The sequence below is a fragment of the Rhinichthys klamathensis genome, unplaced genomic scaffold, assembly GCF_029890125.1.
Source record: "Rhinichthys klamathensis goyatoka isolate OS25496 unplaced genomic scaffold, OSU_Roscu_1.1 h1tg000412l_1, whole genome shotgun sequence".
NCBI classification, from domain to species: domain Eukaryota; kingdom Metazoa; phylum Chordata; class Actinopteri; order Cypriniformes; family Leuciscidae; genus Rhinichthys; species Rhinichthys klamathensis.
In genome coordinates, this window is record NW_026606912.1 from 1391105 (window position 1) to 1403195 (window position 12091).

At 38.6% G+C, this 12091-nt stretch overlaps 1 protein-coding gene across 1 annotated transcript in view; it reads left to right on the top strand.

The window, feature by feature from the left end:
* shtn1 (shootin 1) overlaps positions 1–12091 on the top strand; it is a 38651-nt gene that overhangs the window by 7395 nt on the left and 19165 nt on the right. Inside the window, exon 4 of the mRNA XM_056235024.1 lies at positions 6884–6978. Within this exon, the coding sequence (XP_056090999.1) occupies positions 6884–6978 (95 nt within the window). The remainder of the gene's footprint in view (positions 1–6883; positions 6979–12091) is intronic.

Genomic DNA, 12091 nt, shown 5'->3' on the forward strand with positions numbered 1-12091 from the left:
CGTGCGTAGGGAGGGACAATGTCTAGAGGCCACGCTTGAATTGGTTTGATCGCTCATATGGACAGGTCTTGATTTACTATGCGCCATAGAATTGGAGCGCACCGCTGGACGATAATGACTCATCAACCAGGATCTTATTACTTGTGACTTATTCTATGTAATTAAAAAAAAAATTATGTTTTGTGGTGTTTACACATGCAAGTTCTTATGTTCATTAAAACAATCTTAAAATAAATTGCATCACTTTTTCTGGGGTTTTCTCAGCAGTGTAATAACATAAGAACCTCCAAACATGATCAAAATCTTTTTTCTTCAAAAATTTAAAGGTTTCCTATCAAATTAGATCATGTACTTGATGATGCTTTTTTGTAGAGTTATAGACTATTACTTTTAAAGGCACACTTTGCAGGAATTCCGTTTTGGTCAAACAGCGACCCCTAGAGTCGCTGTGGAGTACTTGTATTTAACGTTACTGTCGTAAATACCACTCACGCAGAGCGTCTCTGCCATAGACTGGTCTCTGCACTCATGGCCTGATACCCCTTTGAAGCTGTTATATTAAGGTACAAATCTTGCATAGTGTGCATTTTTTGCATTAAATAAGAGATCAAGCGCTAAAATGTGTTTTTGAACTCAAGCTGAGCGCTCGTGTCCGCTGCTATCAGTGTCATGGATACAGTGTTCTCTGTGGTGTGCAGTCTTCACTCGGACGCGCTCTTCAATCTATCGCCGTTGCGGAGACTCTCTATTCATTCCGGTGAAATCACAAAATAAACCACTGTAACCACTGATGAACATATTCAGTTTTGATGAACCTGAAAACTTAGAACCTGTAACCTCTGACACGCTTGGCAAAAGATCTACCACTAGACCATTAAAGAACTCAAACAAAACTTGCGTATTGGTATTGATGCATTTATTTATTTCTCTTTTCCTTTTCCTAGTCTCTTCCGACCGCGTTTTCTTTGCTTTTTCCATCGTTGAGGATCACGTCTAAAATGCGCGCAAGTGTCTTCGTGCTTCATATGTTGTTGATGTGTGTGACGTCGTTGCCGTAAAGCATGTTGTGATTCTCGCGAGATTTGTTGGGGGCGCTCCTCTCAAACTTGCATTGCTGGTTTTCCCAGCGGCGTCCCCCCAAAGCTTTACTACCAGGATGATTCGCCCTACTATGAGTTTGTTTACCACCGAAATGACTTCTATGTTAAGGTACAATTCTTGCATAGTGTGCCTTTAAGTATGCCTCTTGAGAGCTTACATGTCACTTATATAAAGCTTGTAAGATTGGGATCGGTATCAGCCTATCATGATGGCAAGAAAACGGTAGTCAGTATCGGCTGCAAAAATCCTGATCGGAGCATCCCTAGTTGATATCAATCACACACACCCGAATGAGGGGAAAAGCGACAGGTTTTAGTCTCAAATGGGGTTTTCTGTGGTCCCTCCCTCGCCAAATCGCCACACTTCACCTCTCTCGCACATCTATACAAATGTCACCATCTTTTTCTTCCCTGGGGAAACATGGAATTCAAACACGTGAATTAAAAGGCGAAATTTTAAAAAGCACAACAAATGGCCGCCGGTGTTGGGGAGGAGGGAAAAAAATCCATTACATTCTCATTTTAATGCACGAAATAGGTCATTATTTGATAGAGAAGAGCGTGTGTTTTTGCGAATAATCTTGGCCTTTGCTCATGTTTCCTCCGCCATAAACGTGTATTGTGTATGACTTCCACTTAAATAGTGGCTGCAGCTTCTAGCAGAGCAGCTGCATATTAGGAGCTATTACGTGATTTCATAGCTCTCGGAAAATTGCTTCTATTCAGCGCAAAGCGACCGAGAGGGAGGCTGGCTAGGTGGGGGGGAAGTGGTGAGCGAACGAGCGAGCGAGCAAGGAAAAAGCCCCCAACACACAATCATGTCTTTTCAATTGGAGATGGCAAGGTTGATGACAACATGACCATTGTGTTCTAATGATAAGACCACAAAGGCATCTGCCCCCTCATCAAGCTCGGCGCTGTAGAAACAGCATCAGAGGCTCTAATTCACTTCTCCAACACGCAGGCCCGATAGCATTATACTCTGCGTCCTCGTGCACGTAATCACTGTCTGTCTCTGAGAAGACGCGTGCACGAGCAACGGCGCGAGAAGAAAGAGATTTGAAGATGTAACGTTGATGGGGAGGCTAAAACTTACAATTAAAGCTGCCAAGCCTGACGTGTGAAGTCTCCCCCTCCTGCTCCGCAACTGCCTCACACTTAGCCTGGTTTATGTGTAGCTGCTATTACAATTAACCTGTCACTTAGTGCTAGTACTACCAAAAGAGAGAGAGATGAAAGATGGGGTGGAGGGAGACCAACTGGCAGCTAAGTACTGTTTAATGAGTGACAGGGAAAGGCTTACAGCGGGAACTTGGATATCGCAGACACGGGCGTTCATCAAGTTTTAATTAGGTGTCATTGGGAGGCAGCCGCTGGCCGTGATGGTGCTAATTCCTGTTTTCGCCTCTCAACCACAATGTGTAATTAGTTAAGAGGCTGTGAGCTGGTCTGTGGCCAGTCTCTGGTGATTACGGACACAAATAAGGTAAGAGCTCCGGGCGTTAAGAGCGTTTGCCTCTTCCATCTCCCCATCTTCCGCCTCTTTGGAAGCTGATAGATTGCGGCTGCTCGTCAGACTGACTGCGTTTTTGAATTTTGAAAGTTTCCTTTCAATCCGTCTTGTTTTGGGACTCTTTTTGTGCGCGAGAGACTAATCTTGAGCATTTACAAATATTTTCGAAAGGAGAGGGCCTTTGAATGTTCTTGCATTTACAGAGGAGACTCCAGAGATAACTCTATTAATCCAAACAATAAGCTCGGCTAGACAGGCCTGCGTTTATCTCAGTCTCACCATTCCTATAGGATCTGTATGAAGGGCATGACTTAGCTGACTTGAATAGATCTACACAGCAGATAATAGCTGTATGAAGGCCAAGGTGAAGAGATGATTCAACAGAAAACTGAAAAGATGTTGCTATATAAGATGGACATGAACTTTTTTCAGCATCAAGATATATTTGGGGTTGGTTTTTGGTATCTTATGCTCACCAAGGCTGCATTTATTTAATCAAAAATACAGTAAAAACCATAATATTGTGAAATATTACAATCTTAAAAACAGTTTTTGCTGCTTAACATTTTTGTGGAAAGCATGCTACCATTTAAAACATTTGTGGTAAGATTTTAAAAAAGATAAATTAATACTTTTGTTCATCATGGATGTATTAAATTGATAAAAAGTGACAGTGAAGACATTTATAATGTTATAAAGGTTTTCTATTTAATAAATGCTTTAATAAATGTAATAAATACATTTAATAAATGCAAATGAATTCTGTTCATATTCATCAAAGAATCCTGAAAAAAGTATCACCATTTCCACACATTTTTTTAGGCACAACCGTTTTCAATATTGATATTGATAAGAAATGTTTCTTGAGCAGCCAATCAGCATATCAGAATGATTTCTGAAGGATCATGTGACACTGAAGACTGGAGTAATGATGCTGAAAATACAGCTTTATCATCACTGGAATAAATTACATTTTTAAATATATTCAAATAGAAAACAGTTATTTTATATATTCTAATAATATTTTGTATTAAATAAATGCAGCCTTGGTGTGCATAAGAGTCTTTGGTAACACTTTATTTTACAGTGTCCTTGTTGCATATGTTACATGTACTTACCATAGTAACAGTATATTATGCATAATTACATGCAACTAACCCTCAACCTAATCCTACCCTAACCCTGTAGTAAGTACATGTTGTTAATTAATATTAATCAGTACTTAAAGGGGTGGTTGATTATGATTTCACTTTTTTTACTTTAGTTAGTGTGTAATGTTGCTGTTTGAGCATAAACAACTCTGCAAAGTTACGACGCTTAAAGTTCAAAGCAAAGGGAGATATTTTATTTTACATAAATCACTTTTCAAGGACTACAACAAATGGCTGGTAGGGACTACAATTAGCTTCTTCACGGGTTAGTGACATCACTAACCCTAAAATTTACATAAACCCCGCCCCCGGAAACGGGATTTATAGATTATCATGACAGAATATGCTAATGAATGACTTGAAGATAGTTAATTCCACATCAGCTACATAAATTCATCAACTAACCATTCAGAAATGTCCTGTTGCATTCTACATGTTAGTGTTGCCACTTAATTGACCATGCAAATTAGTCGGCAATTTTTTTAGTCGACGTGTCGTTTTACTATTGACCGCCTATTTATTTTTGGTCTCCCGTCTCAAACGGCTCACTGTAATTCACCTCCACACACCAGTCTGTGTGCTGTGCGCGCCCTGCTGGTTAATATGCTATCCTCTTCCTTCCCCCTCCCCCGCCTTCACTGCTTTGATATGAAAAAATTGCAGAGGCAGGTGACGGTGCTTTCACACTGGGCTCGTTTGCTGCGGTCTGAGTCCGAGCGCGAGCGCGATTGTTTCCGGCACTCCCGAACCCTGGTGCGTTTGCGTGCATTTTACGCATCTTGCACAGCGCATGATAGAAAACAGAACCCGGGTCAATATTGTTTTTTTTTTGTTTTTTTATTCTGTGCTATTATGCGCAGCTGAGTGAACAACACAGGTGCGTGTGTCGCATAAGGTGGCCTTCTGCTGCTTGCAAACGGACTCTTTTGAGGAGCCAGTGGATTTCCAAATTTGTTGCCCTGATTCCACGCGCTATGCGCGAATACACTGCAGGCTCACTCTCGCTCGTATCCAAGGTAAATCATCAACACTATCATCCCTTGCATGTGTTTTATTTAACTAAATACATCATAATCAGCTAAAACGCATGCGCAGGTCACTTTACTTCCTGAACAAGTGCGCACCCGAGTCCGTGTTGTTTTCACATTCACGCGAACCGCGCACGGGCCCGCCATGCACGCAAGTGTAAACGCGAGCTGCATAGCTGCGTGCCTGCCTATTTTCGCCTTTCAGCTCGATTCATTATTATTATTAGGCAGAGCTAATCATATAGGCTAGTCCAGACTCTTTCAATTCAATTCCAATTTATTTGTATAGCGCTTTTCACAATATTGTTTCAAAGCAGCTTTACAGAAAATGCATGCATCTACTTTACAATTCAGAGTGATGTTCTCAGTTATGCATTTCAGAAACGTACATATGAAAATGTACAGTAAGCTAATAATGTATTAATTTAAGGCAGAACAAAGAGCTTATTTAAGTAATAAATACATACTTGTTTGTTAATAGAGGATTAGATTAGGACTCTGACTAATATGGCATAGCCTAATGGAAATGCAGATACTTATGCTTAGATTGTTAATACATAATGTTTTTCAACAGGTGACATTTTATATTTTGGCCCTTCAGTTGAGTTCAAAATAAAATGGACACAACGAAATGAAAAATAAAATAAAAAATTAATTAGTAGTTTAGATTAGTCGACTAATTGAAAAATTAGTCTAAAGATTAGTCGTTGAAAAATTTGTCGAAAGATTAGTCGTTAGCAAATTAGTCGTTAGTGGCAGCACTACTACATGTTGTCACTTCTTCTTGAGTTTCTCCACTTTGTCTGACGTGTTTGAAAATAAAAGGCTAAATGCGGGCGTACACGGTGCGAGTTCGGACACTCGTGAGGTCGTGAGATATTGCACACGGTAAGAGTCAGTTAACTTGATAATCGCGTCAAAGCAGCTGGTACACGGCACGACTGTCCTGCACAAATTTTATCCCGAGCTGGTGGTTATCACGTGAGCTTTCGCGCTAAACACAGAGACAGCTTTTAATGTTGCAAGCAACTATAGCTTCAGATAGAAAAATGACAGAAATTTATGTGCAAATGATTTGTTGAAAAGCAGAGAACAGTAGCCATTCCTTTCAACATAAATAACATAAAGAGAGAGAGAGAGAGAGAGAAGTGTGTGTCTGTGTGACTGTGTATGCGCACGCTGTATGGTTGCTGCCACTGAGCTATAGTCCCATCGATCTAGCCTGTGACGTGGTTGTGTATGATTTGCCAATAGGGGACAGCCTATACGCTGGTGAAAATCGGGCCGACTCCCCGAATTTTTTAAACATGTTTAAAAATTATCGGGACGTCGGGGGGTGCTCGTAAAGTGCTCGGCTCGGCTCGTATTTCCTCTCACACGCTGCGAGCCGCAATCATGCGAGCATCACCGATTTCCATGCGATCATCTGCGACCTCGTAAAACAGCAAAAATCGCCCGCCTTAAAAGTTTTCGAAATTTTCAGTGCGTGTCTGTGTGAGGTAATCGGAGCGACTTACACACAAGCTCTTGAAGCTCCGCCCTCTGTGCCGGGAGCAGCGTCTAATTTGCATTTAAAGGGACACATACAAACACTGCGCATTTTTGCTCATACAAACATGGCGCATTTTTGCTCAACCTCAAAAAGTGACAATTTTAACATGCTATAAAAAAGTATCTGTGGGAAATTTTAAGCTAAAACTTCACATAGAAAACTAGGGACATCAGAGACTTATTTTACATCTAATTACAAATAAAGTGTAACTGAGACTTCTTTCAAAAACATTAAAACATTTTTTTTTTTTTTTTTTACACGTAACTTCAAAACAGTTACTGTACACACACACACACACACATAGTGGGATCACATGATAGCTGATAAAGAGCTGTTCTAAGTTTCAAGGCTCTGGACAGAGTAATTGTATATTGTTGTGACCTTGACTATGAATGTCATGATGTTGTAATGTTCTGACTCTGCTTCAGTGTGTGCATGACAGTGTGTGAAAATTAGCCATGTGCTTGCCTGTAGTGACAACTGTAGTGTGTTTGCATTGAAGAAACCATCAAAATATTTGACATATTTCTTGTCTTTAGTGTCACACAGGGTGATAGAGGAGGTGAACAACATTCAGGAGAATCTAGAGATCGAGAAGACATGCAGAGAGAGTGTAGAAGCTTTGGCTTCAAAGGTGAGGTTTTACAATAAAGTTATGATTGTCTGTTCTGTTTTATTCGATTGCATTTGATTCTCCTCCTTTCTGATTTATTTGATTCTGTCCTGTTTGGTTCTGTGTGAGTTGATTATGTTCTGATTTATTTCATTCTATTCTGTTCTGATTCATTTGATTTAGTTCTTTTTTGTTTGATTTGACAATTGATTTAATACAATTTTCTTGTGTTCTGTTTCATGTGATTCTCTTTTGTTCAGTTTCTTTTGATTCCGTCTGTTCGGTTTCATTTGATTCTCCATTGTTCTGTTCTGATTCATTTGATTCTTTTTTTTTGTTCTGTTTCATTTGATTCTCTTTTGTTATTTTTCATTTGATTCTGTTGTGTTCTGGTGCGTTTGATTCAGTTCTGTGTCATTTGAGTATATGCTGTTTTGTTTCATTCTGTTTTGTTCTGTTTCATTTGATTCTTCTCTGTTCTGTTCTGTTTTATTTGATTCTCCTCCGTTCTGTTCTGATTTGATTAATTCATTTGATTATGTTCTGTTCTTATTTATTTGATTCAGTTTTTTATTATTTGATTCTGTTCCATTTAATTCTCTTGTGTTCTGTTTCATGTTATTCTCTTTTGTTGTTGTTTTTATTCCATTCTGTTCCGTTTATTTTGATTCTCTTCCGTTCTTTTCATTTGATTATCTTCTGTTTTTATTTATTTGATTCTGTTTTTTGTTTTGATTTGATTTTTTATTCTGTTCTGTGTCAGTTGATTATGTTCTGTTCTGTTTCATTTAATTTTCTTCTGTTCCTCTCTGTTCTGTTCCGATTCATTTGAATTTGGTCTTTTCTTATTTATTTGATTCTGATGTTTTTGTTTAATTCCATTGCATTTCATTAATTTGTGTTCTGTTTCGTGTGATTCTCTTTTGTTCTGTATCTTTTGATTCCATTCTGTTCTTTTTCATTTTATTTTCTTCTGTTCTGTTCTGATTAATTTGAGTCTGTTCTTATTTATTTGATTACATTTTTCTGTGTTTGATTTGATTGTTTTCTTTTGGTTCTATTCTCTTCTTTTGGTTTTGGTTTGTTATTGTATATTCTATTCTATACTAATATCGGTTTTCTTCTGTTTCTTTGCTCTGCTCTTCTTAGGAACATTACTTCTAGAATCATATACTCATGTTTTCGCTTGTGCTTTCATGGTAAATAGGCTGGGATCCATCATGCCTCCATCCATCCAACATTCCGTCCATTTATTTCCTCCTCCATCCTGAGCAAAGTACTCACAATTGTACTCCACGTGGGCAGTCACTCCATTGAGTTCATGCTGAAGTCAATCTTGAGACTATTTCCCTCCCGTGTACCTGCATCTTGGTGTTGACTGCCTGCCCACCTCACTGGTCCCGCTCATTACAGAAGTATTCAATTTGCCATCAGTCCCTGCTCAGCACATTGTTTAGTCGGGTTTCGGTTCCGCCGCTCAGGCTCAGTCTGGTCTGAAAAGTGAAGTGGCATCTACGCTGAACGCTCAGCAGGTAAATGGATCTCTAAAAGCCCAGGTGTGAGGCAAATTAGCGGGAACGATTACCGGCTCATTGCCGTCTATCTGATGGATGAATCAACTATCTTCTGCTGTCTGTCGGTGATGAGCACTGATCACCACACACAGAGAGAGAAATGAGAGAACAGTAGCAGTGAAAGGAATAAAGACACAGATAAAAGAGATAAAGACCAGGAGAAAATAGTCTTTAGGTTAAAAAAGGACACTGTTGTCCTGCGTTTTTAGAAGCAGGCTAGCTGTCGTGTGACGTCTTTCTTTTTCCAAGAAAAGAAGACGTTTTACCACGCAAATGAAAACGGACTTTCATTTTTGTATATGACAAAATAGACTGAGATGACAAAACCCTGTGGTTCTCGGTTATTTAGCATGGTCGAAAAGATTATTGTTCCTGCCATTTCTTGAAAATCACTTTCTAGCGTAGTTCTAGAGTATTCTCTTGAGGTATCATTTTTTTCCCTTCAAGTATGTGAAGCCATCACAGATGTCACATCACAGTTTCTGAAAGCTGCGGTTGAGGAAGACCGCGGAGCATTTCATTTGTGCGGAGGAAATAGACCTGCAGCTGGGCCGTTTTGTGCCTCAGCATTATGTGTTGGATAAAAGCTCGATTTAACCAATCAATGGTTTCCTGACATCCTTAAATGCACAGCCCAGCTTGTTCTGTGTTCGCCGGCGGCCACTGTGCATGAAAACCGGTACAGATGCCCTTTGTCCTGGCTACTCTGTGAACACCCCCACACCGAGCCACTCACGTCTGTGGAACTAACAGCAAGGTTTTGGCCTCCACAGGTTTGCTCAACTTCTATCTGTTAGGACACATGTCTGATTGAGGATGCGGTTGTTTTTGTCACTAGTTGCTCTTTCAGCACATAGCTGAATTATCTCAAGTGCCTCATCTGTCTTTATTGAAAGGCAGCCAGGAAACACTTTGCATTGCATTGGTCTCTTAAGTTCTAGTTTTATTGCATTAAACTTGTTGATTTTCCCAAGAGTTTTGTTTTATACTACCGTTTGAGGACAGTGAGTTTTTTTTTTTAATGCTGCTGCATTTATTTGATAAAAAATAACTGTTTAATAGTATTTTAATATATTTTAAAATGTAATGCATTCGTGTGATGGCAAAACTGAATTTTCAGCAGCCATTACTCCAGTCTTCAGTGTCACATGATCCTTCAGAAATCATTATAATCATTCATCGAAACATTTCTAATTATTATCAATGTTGGAAACGGTTGTGTTGCTTTGAAATTTTTGTGGAAACCTTGATACTTTTTTTCAGGATTCTCTGATGAATAGAAAGTAATTATTTAAATAGTAGTATTTTGTAACATTCAAAAATGTAAATTTAATGCATACTTGTTGAATAAAAGTATTAAAAATCTTACTCCAAACATTTGAACGGTAATGTATACAATACATAAAGTCAGCCGGTCATCGCAAAACATTCCCATTTAGAAAAGCACAGTATATTGGTACCATATCGTTTATCGCCTGATATATATATATTTTTTTTTTATTATTTTTTTATTATTATTTACTGGTATTGGACTACATTTTTTTTTAATATATATATATATTTTTCATTTATTGGTGGTAGTGGACGATATTGGTTATTCAATTATTGATACTGATTTCTTCAGTTTTTACATTTGCTATAATCTTTGTTAATCTTTAAAAACACTAATAATTTAATAACGCGGTTAAATGAATGAGGCTTTTTTTTTATGTAATCATTAGCATATCTTAAACTCAATATCATTTTCATACTGGAGATTATAATGTTGTGATGCATAAATTGTATCAGTTAAAGCATTTAAAATGGTTAATTTGAGTTTTTAGTGTTTTGTTTTTTATTTACTTACATACAATTTTATAAAATTGCAATACTCTACATTTATCTATTACCTGCCATAACATGAAGTAATCGCCTTATCAGTATTGTCCAGAATTGTAATATTGGTGCATTCCTTGGGTTTATTTTACCACAATGACCAGCTGACTGTATATTATCCCACTTATACCTTTTTACTTATATGTAAATAAATAATTATAATAAATAACTGGAAATGAAATCTTGATATTGCCTTGTTGATTGCTGTATTTGTGTAAACTAATCTTGTGAATATCTATAAAACAAGTGTGGAAAACTTGATTTGCATCTCAGTATGCATGGTGGAAAAGAAATCTCACCTCTTCCTGAAAATGCGAAGGATACGTTGTGAAAATTACAGCATTGGCTCGTTCCAAATTTACATTTAAATGAGTCCAAAAATTTTGGTTGGTGTGATTGGAGGATGGTGAGCAGAATTGTCTCAAAAAGTCTCTACATTTCAGCTGTATGATTTATTGTGTATGATGGCTGTAATTTTGTCTGCCAAGAGACCCGAGGCTGGCAGACACCTCATCTACCTAAAAAAAGAAGAAAATCATAATCAATTTTCTTAAACTCTGGAACATTTTGAATTAAAAAGCAGTAATGGATGAGGGTTAGCGGGTGGTGGCAGTCAAATCAAAGTGCAATCCAAACACATGACATTTTGTTTTGATGTGTGATCAGAGGAGATGAGGGGCCTGGCCACCTCGGGACGCACGTCTGATTTCTGCCACTGTGTAATTTTGCCGCTGCGCTCTCATCAATGCCGGATGATTATCACAGAGCGAGCGTGCATGTGTTTCTGCGTGTTTATCCCCGTATTATGTGTTGTTGATTGCGTTTTTAAAAGATGCATTCAGCAGGAAGGACGCCATCAGGAAATGGATTCACGTGCTGTGTGTCCTCACTTGGATGTCATTAATAAAGGCTCGTTAAAGAGGGGCATTTTATCCCTGCCTCCCACTCTTTTTCTCTTTCTGACCGGAATGTCATCCGGACTAATTTACATACCTCCACCCCCATTGGCTCTCTGAGTTTCCATTAAGTGGACTCCCTAATTGAAGTGTGAATGACCAGTCTTAAATTACTTTAATTGGATGTTCAAAAAGGTAAAAATGTCTCGGATGCAGTTATGTACATGTTGCGATGGTGGGGGTTCGTGTCCGTGCCTGATAGAATGCTGTAATTATTTATGAAAACAGGAGTGTCTGCTGCTGCTGCCCCTGCATACGTGTAATGAAATGTCTATTATTTTGCCCTTGATTATTGCTCTTTTCCAGAGTGTTCGTGCTGTGTGTGTTTGGCTGTGTGATTGAGGGGAATTGCATGAGCGCCCGCTGGGGTTCCAGTGGGCTGGTCTGTCTACATGCTGCTGATTTGATTTCTCATATCTTTTCACTCTGAGGCAAACGCAGAAAATCACCGGCTTGGGTTTTATATCATTTGTGGTGTTACAGGTGTCATTTTGATCTCTGATTATTCCTATAAATGTGACGACATTGCCCTCACTAGATTAACTTGTGCTGGTTTTGCTTTTTTTTTTTTTTTGCACTGTCAAAAGACACTGTATTTTCGTTCTCTTTACCAAGACTTAGCAAATTAACATTTCGTTATTGTAGCTCAATTGGTACCGCTTGATACTGGCAACACCAAGGTCATGGGTTCAGATGTATACCTTGCAAGCTCTCTAGGTCACTTTGGAT